The following is a 23,295-nucleotide window of genomic DNA, read 5'->3' on the forward strand; positions in this document are numbered from 1 at the left end:
ATATAATTTTTTATGGTAGAAGATAAAATGATTATCACGTATATATAAATATATACTTAATTTGATAGTTGAAAAGTAACATCACAGATGCTAAAGATTGAAATTCGTTCAACTAAAGTTTTGTATTTAAATTGCATTTCTCATGTTCCCAACGAACAAAACGCTATAAATAAATATTATATATATATATATACACATTCTATATATCAAAATATTTGATAAATCATTTGTTTATCATTGGATGTACCCAATCAAAGGTTAAGATAATTTATCGAATATGTTAGTACATTGAAAGCTCCTATATATGAATAACAAACAAATTAATAAAAAAGATCCATCGAGTTGATGCAGGTAGTAGCACCAATACAGAGAGATTGATGGAACGCGCGTATGAAGAAGAAAAGATGGAGTTCGGATTCGATTTTGGAAGCATAGAGTGATAAATATCAATGCCGACTCATATACTTTAGAAGGGTCTAAAATCATCTTGATTTTTCTTAAGAGTGGTGCTAGGCAGTTGGTGTGTAAGAATTGATGAAGAAAAAAAATCTAATATTAAAATATTAATATGTCAAGTCTAAAAGCATTCACAACCAACCTTTTTACTACTATCAAAAGGTGATGATGTATGATTTTTTGTTGTGACCAACAATAATAGAAAAAGAGAGAGTTGAGTGCTTTACGTGACTGTTAGTGTGTGTCCTTTAAGTGAGAAGAGTGTAAAAAGTGTTTTGTGTTGTGATCTAGTGTGGTCCATCAAAAATTAAGAGTGTGTGTGTGTGTGTGTGTGTGTGTGTTACTCCTTTGTGTGAGTGAGTGTATTAATTTTCTATTAATTAATAAAAATCAATATTTTGGTTTATCATTAGTCATTTGTCTCTAACATTTTTGGTATCAAAGCAAGACGGTTCAAGTTTGACTTTGTGAGAGTTTCTTGTTCGTGGTCACACAATCAAAGACAAAGTTTGCATAGTGCTGTGGGAATTTTCAGCAACCACAATGGGAAACCTTCAAGTTGGCGGAGGCATTAAGAAGCTCAATAGTAAGAATTATGGCATGTGGTCGACGTGCATGAGATCATATTTGAAGGGCTAAGATCTCTGAGAGATCACAACTGGCAGTGAAGTCAAGCATCAGCAGGATGCTGAAGCTTTGAAAAAATGGAATATTAAAGCTGGTAAGGCAATGTTTGCCCTTAAATCTATAGTTGAAGAAGAGATGTTGGATTACATACGGGATATTGAAGTTCCAAAAGAGGCCTGGGGCAAGATTCTTCTCAAAAAGGAACAACATGAGGTTGCAACTTCTCGAGAGTGAATTGTTGTCAACAATATAGCATGATATGACAATCCAAAAATATTTCAACAAGGTAAAAACTCTCAATCACGAAATTGCTGATTAGATCCTAGTTCTCCTATTACAGAATCTGGAATGAGAAAAATAATTTTACATGGGTTGAGACCTGAATTTAAAGGATTTATTTAAGCCATTCAAGGTTGGCCAATCAAACCTTCATTGATTGAATTAGAAAATTTGCTTATTGATCAAGAAAATATGATCAAGTAAATGGCTAGGGTCTCACTAAAGAACGATGAAGAAGTGCTCTTTAGCGGCAGAAGAAAAGGCCGACCCAAACAACAAAAATATAATAAATTAAATCAATATGGAGAAAATTTTAGAGGAGAACATAGGAATAATAGAAATAAACAACAATTTCTAGAACATAAATGAAATAGTGGACGATTTTTAGAAAATAAAAGAGATGATGGAAGATGCTTCAACAGTAGAAGAAAATGACATTATATTAAAAATTGTAGATTAAGGAAGACATTTACAAAAAGTAATATAGGTATTCCAGAGCCTCAAAATAATATAAGTGAAGATGAATGGTTTGGCTACTGCTGAGCTCATGGATAGCACAAGCATAATGCAAGAAAGAAAAACTGCAATCACAGTGGTTAGCCCTAGACACAGTGATTATAAAAATGATTGGATTATAGACTCTGAAAGTTCAAATCATATGACTGGAGATAAAGAAAAGCTGCAAACCACGACAAAGTATAAAGAAGGGCATATGGTGGTAATGACAAATGATTCGAGATTGCCAATAGCTCATGTTGGTAAGGCAGTGATCGTGCCATGTTTTAGTTGCAATCAAGTTCAACTGCAAGATGTCTTTCATGTGCCAGGAATGAAGAATAATTTACTGTCAGTTGCTCAACTAACATCTTCAGGAAATTATGTGCTGTTTGGACCTAAATATGTTAAAGTGTATCGAGATATTAAAATCTCTGGTACACCAACAATGAAGGAGCGGCAATTGGAATCTATCTATGTGATGTCAGCAGAGTTTACCTACGTAAACAAGACTAGAAGGAAAAAGACATCAGACCTTTGGCACGCACGATTATGACACGTCGACTATAAAAAGTTGTAGGTGATGATGCAAAAGTCAATGGTTAATGGTCTTCCCCAACTCAATATCAGTGCCAACACAATCTGTGCAAGGTGTCAATACGGTAAAGCACATCAACTACCATCTGAAGATTCAAAGTTCCAAGCAAAAGAACCTCTGTAACTCATTCACTCTGATGTCTTCGGATGTATCAGGCAGTCGTCAGTTGGAGGTATGCATTACATGGTGACATTCATTGAAGAATTTTCAAGGTATGTCTGGGTTTTTTTTATGAAAGAAAAATCTGAAACCCTTTCAAAATTTAAGCAATTTAAGGAAAAGATAGAAAGAAAAGTAGGTAAAAATATACAATGCCTATACATAGATAATAGGGGAGAATATACATCAAGAGAATTTATATAATATTTAAGAGAATACAACATAAGACATCAATTGACGTGTCCAAATACTCCGCAACAAAATAGTATTGTAGAAAGAAAGAATCGACATCTTGTAGAAATATGTCAGAGCATGCTACATACGAAAAATGTTCCGAAAAGATTTTGGATTGAGTGTATGAAGACAGCAGCCCATGTAATTAACATACTCTTTCAAGCAAAGTTAGGATTCCTCTCACCCTTTGAAAAACTGTAGAACATAAAACCCATAGTAAGTCACTTTCGAATCTTTGGAAGTGTTTGCTATATGTTCATGCCTTCTCACTTATGCATGAAGTTTGATAAGAAGGCAATAAGATGCATTTTTGTCGGATATGACAGCTAAAGAAAAGGGTGGAGATGTTGTGATCCAAATACTGGACAATATTATACTTCACGAAATGTGATGTTTGATGAAGCATCTTCCTGGTGGGCACCTCAGAATATAGAGTTGCCAAATTCAAATGAGACCAAGGTCAAGCTGCAAGAAAAGATGGGGGCGCAAGAATATGAAGCATGCCAGGAGCCACAAATAGTTGAAGAGGTACAGAAGCCAACAAATGAAGGAGGAGAGGAGCCGACTATAGTAAACGAGCCTACTATAGCATCTCAAAGTCTTTGGCGATATGGTGTACATCAAGAAACACCAGAGAACATCAGGCCGAGTTTTCAACAAAATGATAAAGAGACAACTCCACAACTAAAAAGATCAAGCAGACAATGAAGACCAAATTTCAGGTATGCTAATGTAGTAATAACATAAATGGAAGATATAAAAGTGCCTACATTATATGAAGAAGTATCTAAATGACATGAATGGAGAAAAGCTATGGAAGAAGAAATTTCTGTACTAAATCAAAATCAAACTTGGGATTTGGTGCCTAAGTCTAAAAATGTAAAACCCATATCCTGTAAATGGGTTTACAAAATAAAAATTCGTCATGATGGATCAATTAAAAGACATAAAACTTGTTTAGTCGTGCAAGGATTCTCACAGCAATATGGACTAGACTATGATGAGACATTTAGTCCAATAGCAAAGATTACTACTGTACATGTTCTACTATCACTTACAGCAAGTAAAGACTGGAAGCTATGGTAGATGGACATAAAGAATGCCTTCTTAAATGGAGAGCTAGATAGAGAAATTTATATGGTACAGCCAAAAGGATTTGAAAGCAAAACTAATCTAAAAGTACGTGTGCAAGCTAAGGAAGGCACTTTACGGTTTAAAATAAACTCCGCGGGCATAGTACGATAAGATTGTAGAGTTCCTTTTTCAAAGTGGATATATAATATATTTTGCAGATTCCAATTTCAAAGTGGATATATAGTATATATTTTTTACAGATTCCAGTTTATTTATGAAGACTAAATGAACAAAACTAGCAATAGTGCTAGTATATGTGGATGATTTAATTATCACTAGAGATTATGAAGAAGAAATCTCTCAAACAAAGAGAAATTTATCAGTTCGCTTCCAAACGAAGGAACTTGGAGAGTTAAAGTACTTCCTTGGGCTCGAAGTTGACCGAACATAGAAAGGTTTATTTCTTGGTCAACCAAAGTATGCAAAGAATCTATTACAAGAATTTGGAATGTTGGGCTGTAAGCCAATATCAACTCCAATGGAGGTGAATGCTAAGTTATCTACATATGAAGGGAAAGACTTAGAGGATGCTACTATCTACCAACAATTGGCAGGAAGTCTTATCTATTTAATATTGACACGGCTAGATATTTTATTTGTAATTAGAGTTGTAAGTCAATATATGCAAAGTCTAAAAAAACCTCACTTGGAAGCAGTTCAACGAATACTAAGTACGTTAAAAGCACTACAAACTTAGGGCTTTTGTATAAAAAGCCAAAGAATGCAAGCTGGTTGGTTACTGGGATGTTGACTATGCTGGATATCATGATACACAGTGATAAACTACTGGATACATATTCAGCCTCAGTTCAGAAGCAGTTTTTTGGTGCAATAAAAGACAACCAATAGTGCCTTTGTAAACTATAAAAGTAGAATATAGAGTAGCTGCTATGGCAGCCCGAAAAGGTACGTGATTAAGACAACTATTTGAAGATTTACATCAACAAGTTGACCGTGCTCTGTGATAACCAATCAGCAATACAGTTGGTTGAGAATCTAGTATTTCATGGAAAGATAAAATATATGGAGATACATTATCATTTTATTAAAAAAAATATATTGCTAGAAAAAATTAAAATAGAGGATTAAAATAGAGGATCAAGCGGCAAACTTATTTACTTAAAGATTCAATATTACCAAGTTTACGAAATTAAAAGTAATGCTCACCATGGTCTAAAATTATCTTGATTTTTCTTAAGAGTGGGGCTAGGCAGCTGATGTCTAGGAATTGATGAAGGAAAAAAAATTTAATATTAAAATATTAATATGTCAAGTCTAGAAGCATCACAGCCGACTTTTACTGCTATAAAAAGGTTATGATGTATGATTTTTTGTCTTGACCAACAATAATAGAAAAAGAGAGAGTGAGTGCTTTACGTGAGCGTGAGTGTGTGTCTTTTAAGCGAGAAGAGTGTAAAAAGTGTTTTGTGTTGTGTCCTAGTGTGGGCCATCAAAAATTGAGTGTGTGTTAATGTGTGTTGCTCATTTATGTGAGTGAGTGTACGTACTAATTTTCTGTTAATTAATAAAAATCAATATTTTGGTTTATTCTTTAGTCATTTATCTCCAACATAGAGTGGTCTGATTACATAAAAAAATTTACATGTTCCTGGTCTCAGGAGGCATGTCATCAACAGCAAAGGAACGTTTAGCCAGCTGCCCTCTGCTCTCTACTTTCACTAGATTCCCTGTCTTTACCATGTCCATGTATTGATTTGTAATAAATCAATTTGATGAAGGATTTAATGACATATTCCGAGTCTTTACTGGTTTCCTCCTAGGAAATTAATATCATCATGCAACTGTTTCATTTATCATTACTTAAAATGGTTGGTGTGTTGAACAACTTTGGTCAAATTTTTTTTTCCCTTTTATTTTATTTATTTTATTGGAATTGTTGAATTACCACTCATTTCAAAATAAATAAATTAAAAAAATATATATATATATATATATATAAGGATAAAAAAAAAAATCAAAACAAAGCGTGCTTACAATTGAAGAAGAGTATTATAAAAAAAATATAAAAAAAATAAAAGATCACTTTCCATTAGAAAATTCATTTTTTCAGATTAGAGGTCTTTGAACAGGAATTAATAATGGCTGTTCTGTTTCTGAACTCTTTCTCTTGTGCACCAAATAAACCATTAACTGTTTGTGATAATTATATGCGTAAAGGCTGCTCATTGAGGAGGGAAAAGAGTTTGATTTGTTGCCAAGGAAGCGGGAATAAGATAAAAAACAGTGAGGTTTCTTCTGTTTTAACAGAAAGATCACTATCTACATTGGCAAACACAGACAATATGGCTCCGACGGATTCAGGAAACTTCGTTTTTTCACAGAGTGAGGCAGAGAATATTGCAGAGAAAGAAACGGAGAATTATGGTGGAGAATCGTCCACCTCTTTGGTCGAGATATATGATGGTATTGGTATTGTGAAGTTTCTTAGAGGAAAATGTTTTTTAATAACTGGTGCAACTGGGTTTCTAGCCAAAGGTGAAACTTTCTACTTTACGACCATTCATGTATTTCAACTTTGTAGATTTTGTTAATGTGCATTTTCTAGGAAAATTGCAGACTAGATTTTTCTTTATCTGATTAGTTTTCTTTTGCTAAATGTATTGCAGTTCTAATAGAGAAGATATTGTGGACGGTTCCTGATGTGGGTAAGATATATCTGTTGATTAAGGCAAATAACAAGGAAATTGCAATGGGGAGACTGAAAAATGAAGTATGTTTTTATTCTAATCGGAGTTATTTTTTTTTCTTTTTTTTTTTTTATCCTTCTTTTTCTTTTTCATTATGGTTTTAGGAATCTTTTGCTCTAATATATGCTTGTGTTTGAAGATCATAAACGCAGAGCTTTTCAAGCGTCTCCAGAAAACTCATGGAAAATCTTATCAAGCTTTCATGTTGGAGAAACTAGTTCCCGTCGTAGGAAACGTCTGCGAATCTGCTATCGGATTAGAAGAGGAATTAGCTGAAAAGATGGCCAAAGAAGTTGATGTAATTGTAAATTCTGCAGCTAACACAACATTTGATGAAAGGTTTTTGACTTTTTCTCTCAAGAATTTCTTATCTAAACCATTAAAGCTTGTTATATAGAAGAATATATATGTGTGTGTATATATATATATATATATTTATATATGTATCTGTATATTTCTAGAATTGTTATCCATTTTTTGTTTGCATTTGCAGATATGATGTTGCTCTGGATATAAACACAAGGGGACCTGGCCACCTTATGCGCTTTACAAAGAAGTGCAAGAAACTTAAGCTCTTCCTGCAAGTTTCAACAGGTAATTGATTGCCAAAACACCATATGATATTCAAATCTTGTCAGAAGAAATCGCTTCACATGAAATTTTCATTTCTGAAAACATTGATATGGTTTGTCTTCTGATATGCAGCTTATGTAAATGGAGAAAGAAAGGGAAGGATTATGGAAAAGCCATTTTGTATAGGAGAGAGCATAGCAGGGGAAATTAACATTTCTGGAAACCCTCCAAATTTTCTTCCTACACTAGACGTTGAAAGTGAAATAAACCTGGCTTTTACTTCCAAAAAAGCTTTTCAAAACAATGCAACCCAAAAGATGAAAGATTTGGGTCTAGAAAGGTGCTGGCTTTTTCTTTTTCCCTTTTCTTTTCTTGTTCACTCCCAAGAATCAAACAAACTCAGAATATTACATTTCTTTGGCTTTTCTAATGGACAAAAAAAAAAAAAAAAACGAAGATTTAAATGACATGAAAGCAATGATATGGATATCATCTTAATCAGGACCAAGAAGTATGGATGGCAAGATGCATATGTTTTCACTAAAGCCATGGGAGAAATGATGGTTGATAACATGAGAGAAGACATACCCCTAGTCATAATCAGACCCAGTGTCATAGAGAGTACTTTGAAAGAGCCTTTCCCTGGATGGATGGAAGGAATTAGGTAATTCTTACATGATTTTGCTTCTTAATAACTTCAGTTTCTTCATAAGAGTTCCATGAGAAGCTACACTTTATTGTTATGGTTTTACATGATCATGGAAGCGAAAAGCTCTTCAGTACAACTACCCAAACACGCGCAAAAGTGGAGGCTGGCTCAAAAGTTCATTTCAGAAACCTTTCAACATAGAGTCATAATCAAACTTGGAATGTTTATTTTCTTTGGAGATAACCAAAACTTTCTCTTTTCAGGATGCTGGACCCAATGATTTTATACTATGGGAAAGGGCAGCTCACTGGTTTTATAGCAGACCTAAATGGGATACTCGATGTGGTAATTATATTCTACGTAGAAATTTCATTAGTTCTTTTATACGTGGCTTAAAGTAAATGTCTTAGATAAGGAAAATTTCACATGGTCACATATTTATTAAAATCCCCTGAACTATTTTCTGTTCTGATATTACTTGCAATATAAACTACTACTGGATTGCAGGTTCCAGCTGATATGGTCGTGAATGCGATGTTGGCGGCCATAGCAAAGCACGGAGTGGCTCAAAAACCAGACATTAACATTTACCAGATTGCTTCATCAGTTACGAACCCACTATTTCAACAAGAACTGTGCAGAATGGTCTATGAACATTTTAACTCCTCACCATGCATCGACTCCAATGGTAGACCAATCCAAGTTTCACCGATGAAGCTCTTCCCTTCCATAGAAGACTTCGTCTCTCATCTTCGGAGAGACACCGCCGAACGAAGTGGATTAGCAGCGATGGCGTCCTCCAATCAGAAAAAGTCTCAGAAATTTGAGATCATCGGCGGGAAATCAGTAGAGCGAGCCAAGCACCTGGCTACCATTTATAAACCATATGCTTTCTATGGTGGAAGGTAAAAAATAACATGTAATATTTGATTTTGCTTCATAGTATCTAGTAATTTCATTCTTGCCTCTAATTTTTTCATTTGATGAGTCCAAATTTGACATAGAACTATACTTTTTCTTGGTTCAACCACAAATGCTTGCAGGTTTGATAACAGTAATGCAGAGAAACTGATGGAGAGCATGTGTGAAGAAGAAAAGAGACAGTTTGGATATGATGTTGGAAGCATAGACTGGTCTGATTACATAAAAAATGTGCATATTCCTGGTCTTAGGAGGCATGTCGTGAAGGGCAGAGCAAAAATTTAGCTGAACAGCCTATGTTCTCTGCTTTCACTGGATCATCCAAGTCCGGGAACCGACTGTTATAAGTGAACTTTCTTTTTTTTTTTTTTCCTTTTTTTTTTTTTGGTTTGGGGTGGGGGAGGGGGGAGGGAATAAAATGGAGGCATAAAGTGTTGCATTCCCATAAATGGTGTATTATGTATGTGTGGTTAAACTCTATAATGGGCGTTGGAATTTTTCAGGCATATAAATATTTTATTTTATTTATTTATTTTTGTTTTTGGTGATCTGATCACCCCACCACCAGATCACCAATTGAAATTAAAAAAAGGTAAAGTTAATAGTGGTTATCTTGGTTATTTAAATATTTATAGAAACAAACTTGTTTACACATTGCAGAAAGGGCTACTAGTTTGGTAAAAATGGATATGTCAATTGGGCCCAAACACGTTTTTGTTAAAATTTTTAGTTAGGATTATAAATAGGAGAATTTGACCTAATATCCTTATTTGCAGGCCTAGGGATATCTACCCGTTTGGTTCTAAATTTTTTTGTTTTGTCCTTTTTTTTTTTCATATATCTAAATTATCCTTTTCAAATGTTAAAAGAAAAATTAAAATAAAAAAGTGTTCTATTTTTCTACTGAATCCGAACAAAGTATGAAGAAAAGAGGAAGAGAAAGAGGAAATTCAATTGAACCAAATAATTCATAGATATGATGGACAATATTAAGTAACATAATTTGATTTGTTGGATTTTATATAGTTTCTACAAGGAATAAATGAAGTTCAAGCCAAAAAAAAAAAAAAAAAGATTCAAAAGCCAGTTATGTACCACAAACATGGGTGTGCACACGTTATAAACACCTAACCTTTCATGTTTCCATAATTATTCTAGATGAATTTTTAGGTTTCTCGATTAGATCAAAAGCTCACCAAAGCCATTATCAACCTATGTGCAGAAGATAGGAATTAATCAAGGGTTGCTAGTCATGTAATTACTACTACTACTTCCGATTCTCAATCTCACTCTTGACGTCGTCGTACTCCTTCGACTGCTCCAAACAGTATGTCCTCCCCCATGTAAACTCATCCACTTCATCCCTGCCGAAGTAACGATTTATGCGAGCCCTGCACCGATCTTGGAAAGACATTTTTGTTGCAGTCACTGCTTTTTCTTTTTTGTTTTTTTCTTGCTTGCTGTTTGCCTTGGTTCTCCTGCTCCATTTTTTTTCTTTCGTCTTCCTCCTCCAAAATCGCAAGGGATATTGAGTTGCAGAAGATGAAATTTAGGATTTAGGGTTTGAGAAAAAACGAGGAAAAAAAAAAAAAAAAGGACTTTCACGTTATTTTTAATTTTATTAAGGGTAGGATAGGTATATCAGGGCAAAACAAAAATGATTGAGAGAGGGAGGGTCGTTTTCGTTAATGGCTTTCAAATATGGGTAATGGACCGAATTTTCCTTACAAATATACACATTCTATGAGCTGGATTGGAACCTCACTTGCAAAAAAAAACAAAAAAACATTCTAATCTAAAAAATTGATTGCATGACTTGACAATCTCATAACTGTGGACATAAAGGGCAATGCATGTCAATAACTTTGAAAAGTAAACATACACGGATCATGAAAATAAATTAATTTAAAAAAATTTAGTTGTACTTTAATATTTTAAACTTTCAAAAATTTTATAATTTAGATTCTCAATGTTTAAAAATAATTATTTATATCTTAAATGTTTCAATTTGTTGTAAATTAGTTCAGATAAATGGATAGGTAAATAAATCTATATATGTAAATAAGGCTGAGGGATAAGATTTTTTCATATTTGGATTGAGAAATAGAATCACCTAAAATATAGATAGATAAAATTATTATCCACCTATTTATCAAATTAAAAATTATATTAATATGCAATAAATTTAAAAAATTGAGCACTTACAACGCAAGGTACCAAAGCCTTTTAAAAATTAAAAAAATAGGAATCAATAATATTAATCTTCTTGGGGAAAATTTCCTTATTTCTCACAGTTCTCGTTATCCAGTCTGTGATCTCATCGATTATCCTAGCAACATAAATAGCTTTTAAGCTAATAAAGATAAATAATTGTCTCCCTTACAGGCTTTCAGTTTTGGATTTTTTATTTTTATTTTTTTGGTTTGGGTTGATGAAACCAGGCTATCAAGTTAATCAATGCTTGCTCAATCACTAGTCAACAACTTTCAAAGTGTAGCAGTAATTGCTACAACGTAAATTTAATTTAATAGAAGTTTTATACGGTCCCTGTAGAGGTAGAGATTTTAGTGGCAAGCCCATCGATTTTTTAAAAATGATTGTGAGTTCAAATCTTTTATCTGTAAATTTTTAAAATTTTTATTCAGGAAGGGGAAAAAAAAATATTAATTAAAATACAAAGGGAAAAGAAATCAGTAATTTTCAAAATATTAAAAGGTAGATTGAAAAGAAAGCAAATTAAAAGGGATTATATTGTAATCCATCTAAAATCATTGCAAAAAATAAAATAAAAATCTACTCAAAACAAAACAGTTGTTATTCTTATTTTGGTAATCAGCAAAACATTTATTATGTCACAGTGTTTTTGTGATTGATGGACGAACAATCCAATTAAAATACTGCTTTTTTTTCTTTTTCTTTTTTTCTATACTTTTTGGATGGGGCACCATATGCAAATTAATGCCGAAGTGACGAAATTTAGGTCTTTCCCACGCAATCGTCGAGCTTCTGTTCTTGCTAACAAGCCTAATCCAACAAGGAGAAGAAATAATACTCTTAGCAGAAAGAATAAATAAATAAATACAAAAATAAATATAAATCGCATGGGAAAGAAAGAGAGTTTCTGCCAATCCATATATCAGATTTTTGTCAGAGTTGAATCTTCATCGTTTTGAAAAACTTAAAATTATATTATTTTAACATCTTTTTTTCTCATAGGTAGGTTTGTTTATTATTTTTTAAGCTCAATTGAGTTTTTGCATGTATTTCTCGTTGAAGCTTTCAAATTTTTAACACATGATTTAAACTCTAAACACAAAAATCAAGAACATGAAGACAAAACAATGAAAATTACAGCTAATTGAAAAGTTTTGATAAAAACGGAAGAAAATTATATATAATAATTTACCTGTAAGTATAAGTAAGGTTAGCTAAGTTGATATGTCATTTAAATTTATATTTGGAAGATTGTAAATTTGAAACATTATAAAAAAATAAATTATTCTAAATGATAATATATATATATATATTAAAAAATAATAAATCTTGTATCCGAATCTTTTTAATGATAAAAAATAAAAACTTTATCTAAATAACACATCCAATAACAAGGAGGAAAGCCACCAGGGTAAACAAATGGAGCAATGCTCAGATTAATACATTCTAAGTACTAATATTTGAACATTAATCTCATCCATATGTAATTTCATAAGTATAATGCCAAATCTGATCAATAATCATTTTTTCAATAAATAGTATATTTATTCAATAAATAGTATATCTATTCATTGATAAGAAAAAGAATATAATAATATTAAAATTATTAAAAAAATTCAAATATTAGTTACATTTATTATTTAAAAATTTACACATCTAAATATATATTTATTAATTAATGTAATAATAATATATTATCTTTACCATATCATTTATTAAAATACTTGATAAAACTTTTATTTTGTTTTTTTTTTTTTTTGGGTAAAAAAAAAAACTTTTTGGTATTTGTACTATTATTCCAAAACTAAAAAATGTGGACGCCGACTGGACTGATGTTGAAATGCATGGCATACTTTATTGCACCAACTAACAATAGAAGAGAGTATTCAGGTGTTTTTTCGAGATTTAAGTCTTTTTTCAACTTCATTTTATCCATTGGAAAACCAACTGGGCCTATAGGATCAATGATTGAACCAACAAGCTGTACTGTAATTTACCAACCACGGGCCAGCTCATAAAAGCAACCACATGTGCAGGGCCTACAATCTGTCAATTCAGAAAATTTGTTCAAAAGATAATAAATAATTTGGTAAAAATGGATTCACAGTGTGCTTTTGTGATTGATTTTTTTTTTTTTTTATTCTTTTGGCTGACAGCTTTTGTGATTGATTAGGCAAGGAATAAATGACGAGCTCTATTTTCTAAAAGAACTTCCTATAGAGCTATAGATTCTAAAACTATTCAAACAGTTTAAAAAACAACTTTTGAGCCTGGAAAATTCAGCTAACCATGCCAAGTAAGGCATAAAAACTCTTCACATGAAAAAAGACGTGCTTCACTCGAAGAAGCCTAGTTATACCACCAATCCATAATAGCAGCCGTTGGGCGTTGAATTATATTGCCAATCCATAATAGTGGTGGTTGGGCGTTGGAGAGCGGCAAAATGGACACACAGTGACAGTGACCATATGGAAAACTTCTCCCATAAATAAGGCTTTTCCTAGTTCACATAACCAAACAAATATAAACTAAAAGCCACTTCTTTCATCTTGTAGAGTTCAGTTATTTCAATTGCTTGCTTTTCATTTTTGTTAGTTTAATGATTAGCTAAGTTTTCCGAGCTAACTAACCATTTCTATGCATTTTAAGTAATTCTCAAATATTAATTATTGGTCTTAAGTATTTTTTTTTTCTTCTCTTGGCAAATATCTTTTTAAGTGGAAGAATGAGTGCTTTATTCCTAAACACCTTCTCTTTTGTACCAAAAGAAATGGCAAGGGTCTCATTGAGGAAGAACAAGAATACTTTTTTTTGCCATGGAGGTGGGAATGATTTGATAAAGACTAATGGGATTTCTTATGTTTTGACTAAAAGATCACCATCTGATTCATTGGCACGCAGAGACCATAGTAACGCGTCTGAGATTGCAGAGAATTACAAAATGGTGCCTTGTGCGAGAAAATCATCCACCTCTTTGTTGGAGATTAATGATGGTATCGGAATTGTGAAGTTTCTAAGAGGGAAACGTTTTTTTATAACTGGGGCAACCGGGTTTCTAGCAAAAGGTACTGCAACCTTCTAATTCACAAAGAATATATGCAATTTTTTTTCCGTCTCTAATTTGCTTTTCTGCATATATATGCAGTTCTTATAGAGAAGGTATTGAGGACAGTGCCTGATGTTGGTAAGATATATGTCTTGATCAAGGCAAAAAACAAGGAGGCCGCAATGGAAAGATTGAAAAGTGAAGTACGTTTTTCCTGAATTAATATCAAAATCAAATAATATTCATGTTAATGTTTCATGATCCTCAGTTTTGCTCTAATTTATGTTACATGGTCATGCATAGATCATCAATGCGGAGCTCTTCAAGTGTCTGCAGCAAACTCATGGAAAATCTTATCAAACTTTCATGTTGGAGAAACTGATTCCTGTTTTAGGAAACATCTCTGAACCTGATCTTGGATTAGAGGAGGAACTAGCTGAAATGATGGCCAAAGAAGTTGATGTAATTGTAAATTCTGCAGCTACCATAAACTTTGATGAAAGGTCGAGGAGTTTTTTTCTCCGCAAGTTCTCTTTTACACCTTTTGAACTGCAAATAGGGCTTGCATGCCTATAACATCGTGCGCATGTGCAAGCCCACTCTAGGGTCTCTTTATATATATATACATATATATATATATATATATATATATGTAGGTTTGTTTTAATGGACCTGAGTCTTTTATGTAGGCGTCTAATATCATATATGATGTTTTACAGTTTATGTTTTGAAATATGTTGTTTAGTATTAGAAATCTACGTTATAATGGAAGATCAACACCTATTATAACAAAATTATATTTATATATATATATATATATATAATTTTCTACTCGGTAGCATCGCTTAATAGGGCTTGTATATGTGATTCGTTCATTGTACTCTGCAGATATGATGTTGCTCTGGATATAAACACAAGAGGACCTGGCCACCTTATGTGCTTTGCGAAGAAATGCAAGAGACTTGAACTCTTTGTGCAAGTATCAACAGGTAAATTGATTGTCAAAAATCAATCAATTTTACTTGTGTAAATTTGCATTGGAATTCTCATTTTTGAAAAAGTGATAACATGGATGCATGCTTTTGTCTTCTCATGTGCAGCTTATGTAAATGGACAAAGACAAGGAAGGATTATGGAAAAACCATTTTGTATAGGAGAAAGCATAGCAGGGGAAAACATTTCTGAAACCTCACCAACTTTTCATCCTAAACTAGATATTGAAAATGAAATAAATTTGTGTTTGGCTTCCAAGAAAGCTTTTGTTAACAATGCAACCCAAAAGATGAAACAGTTGGGTTTAGAAAGGTATTAGAAATTGTGGGTGTTCTCCATTTCCTTTGCAATTTCATAATTCCTTGAAAATAAAGAATTAAATTCATAACGTTTCATTTTCATTAAGAATATTAATTGATCGGATCAGGGCCAAAAAGTATGGATGGCATGATACTTATGTGTTCACTAAGGCCATGGGAGAGATGATGATTGATAGTATAAGAGACGACATACCAGTAGTCATAATCCGACCCGGATCCATAGAAAGTACATTGAAAGAACCTTTCCCTGGATGGATACAAGGAAATAAGTACGTTTTTTTTCCTATTGAATATCATCAGACAATTTACATTGAGCATTTAATATTCAGTAACATTCAATTTCGTAATATAATGCACCAAGAAATAATTTATGAAAAAATATTGTAGCATGTGTGCGTTTACTTTGAAACAATTCAAGCCTTTATATATATATATATATATATGTTCTCTTTTTCAGGCTGATGGACCCCATAGTTTTATACTATGGGAAAGGGCAGCTCACAGGTTTTCCAGCCGACCCAAATGCGATACTCGATGTGGTAATTATGATCGGTTTCTGTTTTATAATATTTTTGATTTTCCATTTAAACTGTCAGATATGCCAAAATTATATATATATATATATATCTTTAAAATTTTCCATGAAAAGAGAAATTTCTCATTTTCCTACATCTTATTGACTCAATATCTTTAAAATTTTCCATGAAAAGAGAAATTTCTCCTTTTCCTACATCTTATTGACTCAATATATATATAGCAGTACAATATTATATATTTCATATCTTTCTTATTCAGCAATTTCTATTCCTGAATACCTCAATTCTGCGTTGTGATATATTCTAATTAATATGACTAGGTTCCAGCTGATATGGTTGTGAATGCGATGTTGGCAGCCATGGCGAAGCAAGGATTCGCTGATCGAAAACCAGACATGAATGTTTACCAGATTACTTCATCGGTTGCGAATCCACTACCTCTTCAAGACCTGGCTAGACTGAGTTATGAACATTATAACTCATCACCTTGCATGGACTCCCATGGTAGGCCAATCAAAGTTTCACCAATGATGTTCTTCCACTCTATGGAAGCTTTCGATGCTCATCTTTGGAAAGACACCGTGGAACGAAGCAGCCGGTCATCAGCTATGACTTCCTCCAATCACAACATTGACAATAGGTCTCCAAAACTTGAGATGTTTCGCAGAAGAATAGTGGAGAGAGCCAAGAACTTGGCTAAGATTTATGAACCATATACTTTCTATACTGGAAGGTAAAGATGATTATTATAAACCTCTTACTACCAGATGACCATATATATCTATATATATGCATGGAAATATTCTACTGGACAGTGTCAGATATAGTAGGTTATCCGACACCTTAGTGATTACATGTAATCGAGGTATGAATTATTAGGTTGTTATGTTCAACATCGCCTAATATATATATATATATATATATTTGCTACACCTCTAACGTGGATGTCAGACGATATATGTCTCATATGTCTCATATGAAATATCTATTTTAGTAAAATTATATATATATATATATTACAAATTCTTTTATCAATGATCCTAGCTAGACAAGAAGAATTATGTCCAAGATCAACCTATTAACCGTAATAGGTCACATCCAATAATAAGTTGAATTATGTCTATATATAGGATGAGAAAACCACTGTATATATAATATATAAAGCTCTTAGTGATTTCTTATGGAACTAAGATCAACTAACGTATAAATCAATAAATATATGGTGCAGGTTTGATTGCAGCAATACAGCGACACTGATGGAAAGCATGTGTGAAGAAGAGAAGATGGAATTTGGATTCGATTTGGGAAGCATAGAGTGGTCTGATTACATAAAAAATATACATATTCCTGGTCTGGGGAGGCATGTGATCAAGGGCGTATAGAGAAATTAATGTTTTGCTAGCTGCCCTGATTTGCTATCAACCTTTTTTGGATTCCCAGTCTTTCGCGTCTTGAATTGATAAATGGTTTAAGCGCCGTTAACCATAGCTTCTAGTTTTGTTTTTGCTTTTCCAAAAGTGGTTATAGAAAAATAGTTTTTTTTTTTTTTTAATGATTTTAATTAGAAGTGTTTTTAAAAATTAAAAATATTTTTGGAAAGTTACCTAATATTTTCAAAAACAACAGATTTTGAGTTTCGAAACCTGCTTCTATCTTCCTAAAAGCCCTACCAAATAGGCTTTAATGTTAGAAATAAAGCCCAACTATTTCTGTTCATGGTTGGCTTTTAATGGTTCGAAATCAATATCATCGTCCAACTATTTCATTTCTCACACCTATAAAGTTGATGCTTGGTTTTAAAGGGTTCTCCTTTTTTTATTTTTTTATTTTTTTTAAACAAAAAAAATACAAAACTAGAAAATTAAAAATTAAAAATTGCTATGCCCATAATCTGTCACATCCCAAAATATAAAACAATAAAAAGTCATTTAACAACATTTTTTTTTTACACTAATTATATATAATTTGTTTACTTCAATATTTATAGGTGATGAGGAATATTCACATGTAAATTCTTTTTATAAATGCATTCGACAAATAATCTAAACCTTTTGATTAATTTAATCTAAAAGTTTATAATTATATTTTTAAAACTTTTAAATATTTCATATTCATATTCAAATATCATTTATTTTTTATCTAAATTATTTATTATTGCTAAAATTATTCTTCAAAATCAATTTTTCTCTCTCCTAATTAAGTTCAAATGTTCATTCTCCCTCTTATGTGATTTCTAATCTCTAATTTTAGCACATAAATATTTTCTTTTCTTCTCACCAATATTTAAAATAAATGAATTATACACAATTAAATTGAAAAAAAAAACTGTTGATCAAAGGACACCAAATCTTTTTTAATTTTTGTTTTTTTGTTTTTTAACAAAATAGTAATTATTTTGATAAAAATGTAGTGTCAGGCTGTCAGCTTCCACCAGCCTCGTTGGAGTTGGGCCACTTTGCAGAATATACGGCAAGGCCTTAGATTTGACAAAAATATGAAGCTTAACTTTGCCGTCTTGGCGCCGTCTTGTATCAAAGTTAGTTGGGTCCCACCAAAGTGTTCTTGTTTGGAGATGTCAATAATATTAAAAACTAAATTTTTGAAAGAAAAAATAATAATAAACATAAAAATAAAAAATATTTTGATTTTATAAAATTAAGAAATGATTTTAAAAAGTAAGATAAAAGGAGCACTCGAAGAATTTGATATTAAAAAGTCAGGATGGGGGAGGTTGGCGGCAATGGCTTCCTTCATTAATTACATCAATAATAAATCTCGAAAATTTGAAACGCTTTGCAGAAAAATAGTGGAGCAAACCATGCACTTGGCTAAGATAATGAACCATATAATTTTTATGGTGGAAGATAAACTGATTATCATACGGCATTAATTTTGATTTCTTATAGAATTAATTAAGATCAACTAGTATATATACATGACATTGCTTACTAGCTAGCTATTTATTGATCATAATGGAGATCACACACACACGCACATAAATATATATATTTATATATATAAAGATATAATTAATTTTGATCTATTGAAAATATGTAGTGACATGGGGGATTCTAAGGATTGAAAATCATCTAATTAAAGTTTTAAATTTAAATTGCATTTCTTGTGTTCGCAATAAACATAACTCTATAAATACACATTTTGTATAATATATATATATATATATCTATAAACATATTTGATATACTAAGATATTTGAACGAGATTTTTGATAAATATCATCTTATTTATTGATTATGTAGATTTAACAATGCAAAAATTATGGAGATAAAAAAAAAAAAACTCATAACTTCCAAATTATCTACCATTGGATGTATCAAATCAAAAGCCAAAATAATTTGTTAAAAGATATTTATCCAATATCTTGATATATTAAACGCTGTCCATATATGAATAATAAACAAATACGAGAAACCGATGGAAAGCATGTGTGAAGAAGAAAAGATGGCGTTTGGATTCGATTTTGAGAGCATAGGGTGGTCTGATCACATAAAAAATATACATATTGCTGGTGTCAGGAGGCACGTCATCAATGGCCATGGTTGGTATGTTAATATAGCTTTGCAATTTGTTTTGTTGCTGTGTTTGCTTATACTGTGAAATGTTGGATGCTTGATTGCTTGGTTTGAAGTTAAAAGGTAAATTGCAAAAATTATTTATAAAAAAGAAAAACGCAAAAAAATAATAATAGCTTCTTACTCATAACCCAGCTTGCAAAATCCACTATTGGGCCAACATATGGTATTCAAAGCTTGGGGCCCAACAGAGGCTCCTTGTTGAAGCAATCCTATTTGCTGGGCCCACAATATTTTTGTTGGTTGAGTCCATAATTTGCTGGTTCATAAAATATAAAAAATAATATATATATATATATATAATAGAGGTATCAAACTTGTATATATATATATATATATGTATATATATGATATAAAAAAAAAAAAACTTAAGTGTTTGATATCTTTGTATAAAACAAGAAGGCATGTCAGAAAAAATATACATATTCCTGGTCTCAGAAGGCATGTCATCAAGGGCAGAGGAACGTTTAGCTAGCTGGCCTCTGCTCTCTACTTTCATTGGATATTCACAGTCTTTACTGAGTCCCTGTATTGACTTCTAATAAATGAATTTGGTGACGGATTTTATGTCATATATAAGGGCCAGCAATTTCCGTTTCATGGTTGGCTTTTTAATAGTTTCCATGTAAGAAATCAATATTATCATCCAACTATATATTTCGTTTCTCATTAATTAACATATCGAGTTTAGAATTTTTGTTATACTTTTTTCATTCATGATTTTACGTTATGGATTCCTTATCAATTAATTCTTCTCCTTGTTCCTTCTTTCTTGGGCATTCCACTTTAAATGCTTTGCATTCTTTATGATTTTGTACCCATGGAGCGGTACACTTAACACCAACCCAATCTCAGTCGTAGTTGGTATGTTGAAGAATTTTGGTCAAGGTGGGCTTCAGTTAATATGGGTTTGCGGTTTGCTTTGTCATATTTTGAAAGAGAAGTTCCTCTCAAAATTTGGCAATCAAAGTCGGTGTCTAACTGGTTTTCAACTTTGTAGATTGGTGCATCGGTAAGTGAATTTCTGAAATACCCATATTTGATAATTAATTTTGAATAAATTATGTGCTTTTTGGGGAATTAAAACGCATTTGAATAGATTCATTCTGTGCTTCCTGGGGAATTCTAAGGGTTTTAAGGGTTGTTTTCAATTATAAATTTCTGGGATATTTTGCAATTTCAACTAACAAAATATTTTGTTGAATAAGTATGTTCTGTCATATGAGGTATAAACATTAATGTCTCTGTACTTCTTTAACTTATTTGTGTCTCCATTAGAAATTAATGCAGACTCTTACGCCTGAGTTCTTCACCTAATACTGATAATACTCCATATTCATCGCTGGTTCTCAATGGCAATAACAGAATACATAATTGCATAATCGTGGAATTGTATCACTAAGTGCATTGGAGTTTTCTCGATGCATCGAGTTTAATGAAATTACATCAACATCAAATTTAGAGGATTCGGTGTTTGATGTGAGATTGCATCGACATTAAATTTAGCCGGCTTCGAATCCGATTATATAAGTCGTTATTTTATTTATGCTATCGAAACTACGAATGGAACTTGTAATGGTATATAGATATTTTGGAGATGGAAATGAGACTATGACATACAAAGTATACAAATTGATATACTCACATGATGACTCAGGTAAAATGGTAATCCTAGCATATCAGTTAGTGAACCATGCTGGATGTATAAAATCCTAATTCAGTCTTCTATGGTGATAGTACTGAGCTTGTGTAGGAATAAGAAAATTGAAATATTTAACGTAGAGGATGGAAGGATTCGACGATTTTACTTACCTATGGGTTATTCCAAGGCATATGGGACATCATGGATGGTACGGACCATGGTGATATAGTTTGCTACTTATTAGTTTTTGCAACGATTCTAAACTTTTTTTAAGTAGTACATCTTTCTAGTAATTTATTTTATAGCTAATAATGTTTTTATTTGATTTTTCAGATTGATTAATATCTATTTCATTTCATTAAAGAAGAATTTTTGAAAATTATAGTTATGCCCTAGCACATTTCTAATTTATAAAAGAGTAGTTAAGAAAACTAACCATAAAAAATATAAACACTACAATTAACTAAACAAAACTAGTAAAAATTATATATATACATCTATATATATATATTAATTTAGTTTATATTATTTATATATATATATATATATTTACTTTTATGCGGTTTTAAATTATTTTTATTTATATATTTTAAATAGATAATACATTAAATTTAAGATTCTTAAGAATTATCAATTTTATATTTACTATATTTGTAATGCACAAAAATATTAACCATATTTGGGCCACGGAATGAATATTCCTTTGCACTGTGTTTGGATTGAAAAATAGAGGATAAATTTAATGGGAAAAGTAAAGGAAAAGAAAGGAAAAGAAAATATTTATAATAATTGTAATGGAAAGGGAAAGAAAAGTAGAAAATAAATAATGTTGTTTATATTTTTACAAAAATATCTTAAATATAAAATATCACAATCAATTAGCTTTTAATTAATCTCATTGGACTCCCCAAAACCTTGTCAAATAGGCTTTAATGTCATTGGACTCCCCAAAAGCCTTGCCAAATAGGCTTTAATGTCATAAATAAGGCCCAATTAATTTTGTTCATGGTTGGCTTTTATTGTACTACCAAAAAAAAAAAAAAAAAGAAAGAAAGAAATGGTTGTCTTTTAATGGTTTGAAATCGATATCATCATCCAACTATTTCATTTCTCATACCTGAAAAGTTGATGCTTTGTTTTAAAGGGTTCTTTTTTTTTATTTTCTCTCTCTTTTAAAAAAAAAATAAAAAAATAAAAAATAAAAAATTGCTATTCTATTTGTCCAGCCAGGCTCATCGTGGAAGCAATCTTAATAGCTGCTGGTCCCATAATCGTTTTTAGATTGGGCCGATAATCTCTTTTGGGCTACGCCCAAAATCTGTCACATCCCAAAATGTGAAACATTAAAGAATCATTTAATAACATTTTTTTAAGTTAAATTTAGTTTATATTATATATATTTTTATTTTTATGTGATTTTTAAAATATTTTTATTTACATATTTGAAATAAATAATACATCAGATTGAAGATTCTTAAAAATTGTCAATTTTATGTTTACCATATTTAGGGAAAAAATGGCTATTCCTTTACCTATGTTTGGATTGGAGGGTGGAAAGGAAAAGCAACGATAAATCTAATAATGAAAGGAAAGGAAAATAAAATATTATAATAGTTCTTTGTTTGGATTATTATTAATGGAAAGGAAAAAAATAATTAATGTAATTTATATTTTTATGAAATGCCCTAAATATAAAATATCTCAATCAATTAACTTTTTATTAATAAGGATAATATTGAAATATTCAAAAGTTTCATTAAACTCTTTTCTTTTCTTTTTTTTTTTTTTCTGTCAAATTTGAGTGAAAGGCTAGACAGTTAAAATAAGCATAATAATTTCATTTCCTTTTCTTTCCTTTCATTTTAACATTATAGATAAAGAAATTAAATTTTGTCCTTTCTTTTTCTTCATATTCCTTTAATCATAAATTTATTTAATCTTATGGAATAGTTATTCCGTTACTTCCCTTATTCTTGCCTACCAAGTACAATTTCAAATCTTATTGTTTTTGATTAGTTTTTTCCTTCAAATTTATAATTATTTAAAATGTTCAACAAATTAATTTATACAGAGAATTATTTAAAATAGATAAATTATATACATAGAAAAATACAAAAA

At 31.3% G+C, this 23,295-nt stretch overlaps 2 protein-coding genes across 4 annotated transcripts; both read left to right on the forward strand.

The window, feature by feature from the left end:
• Positions 1–5,603: 5,603 nt before the first annotated feature.
• LOC112488951 (fatty acyl-CoA reductase 2, chloroplastic) lies at positions 5,604–9,226 on the forward strand. Of its 2 annotated transcripts, XM_060812605.1 has the most exons (10): positions 5,604–5,811; positions 6,161–6,478; positions 6,610–6,713; positions 6,830–7,029; positions 7,184–7,284; positions 7,396–7,603; positions 7,766–7,927; positions 8,176–8,257; positions 8,420–8,817; positions 8,956–9,224. In XM_060812605.1, exons 2-10 carry the CDS (start codon positions 6,286–6,288, stop codon positions 9,116–9,118), a joined length of 1,611 nt encoding a protein of 536 aa, XP_060668588.1. In that variant the 5' UTR covers positions 5,604–5,811; positions 6,161–6,285; the 3' UTR covers positions 9,119–9,224. The 2 variants fall into 2 exon arrangements, with proteins under 2 accessions (XP_060668588.1, XP_048321563.2); XM_048465606.2 differs by lacking the exon at positions 5,604–5,811 and having other exon boundaries at positions 5,970–6,478; positions 8,956–9,226.
• A 4,350-nt stretch (positions 9,227–13,576) lies between these two features.
• Positions 13,577–17,811, forward strand: LOC125419475 (fatty acyl-CoA reductase 2, chloroplastic). 2 transcript variants are annotated; one of them, XM_060812593.1, is made up of 9 exons: positions 13,577–14,112; positions 14,193–14,296; positions 14,397–14,596; positions 14,982–15,082; positions 15,194–15,398; positions 15,493–15,675; positions 15,864–15,945; positions 16,263–16,675; positions 17,171–17,811. In XM_060812593.1, the coding sequence occupies exons 1-9, from the start codon at positions 13,773–13,775 to the stop codon at positions 17,322–17,324; spliced, it is 1,782 nt and encodes a 593-aa protein (XP_060668576.1). In that variant the 5' UTR covers positions 13,577–13,772; the 3' UTR covers positions 17,325–17,811. The 2 variants fall into 2 exon arrangements, with proteins under 2 accessions (XP_060668576.1, XP_048321564.2); XM_048465607.2 differs by having other exon boundaries at positions 15,514–15,675; positions 17,171–17,802.
• The last annotated feature ends 5,484 nt before the right edge of the window (positions 17,812–23,295 follow it).

This window comes from Ziziphus jujuba, chromosome 11 (genome assembly GCF_031755915.1).
Source record: "Ziziphus jujuba cultivar Dongzao chromosome 11, ASM3175591v1".
Lineage (NCBI taxonomy): Eukaryota > Viridiplantae > Streptophyta > Magnoliopsida > Rosales > Rhamnaceae > Ziziphus > Ziziphus jujuba.

Excerpts from the sequence above, each read along its gene's own strand:
- LOC112488951 (XM_048465606.2), top strand. The coding sequence starts at position 6,082 with ATGGCTGTTCTGTTTCTGAACTCTTTCTCTTGTGCACCAAATAAACCA. Across the intron at positions 6,714-6,829 it reads TGGGGAGACTGAAAAATGAA|ATCATAAACGCAGAGCTTTT; the intron begins GTATGTTTTTAT and ends TTGTGTTTGAAG. Across the intron at positions 7,604-7,765 it reads AAAGATTTGGGTCTAGAAAG|GACCAAGAAGTATGGATGGC; the intron begins GTGCTGGCTTTT and ends CATCTTAATCAG.
- LOC125419475 (XM_060812593.1), top strand. The coding sequence starts at position 13,773 with ATGAGTGCTTTATTCCTAAACACCTTCTCTTTTGTACCAAAAGAAATG. Across the intron at positions 15,399-15,492 it reads AAACAGTTGGGTTTAGAAAG|AATATTAATTGATCGGATCA; the intron begins GTATTAGAAATT and ends ATTTTCATTAAG. Across the intron at positions 15,946-16,262 it reads CAAATGCGATACTCGATGTG|GTTCCAGCTGATATGGTTGT; the intron begins GTAATTATGATC and ends TAATATGACTAG.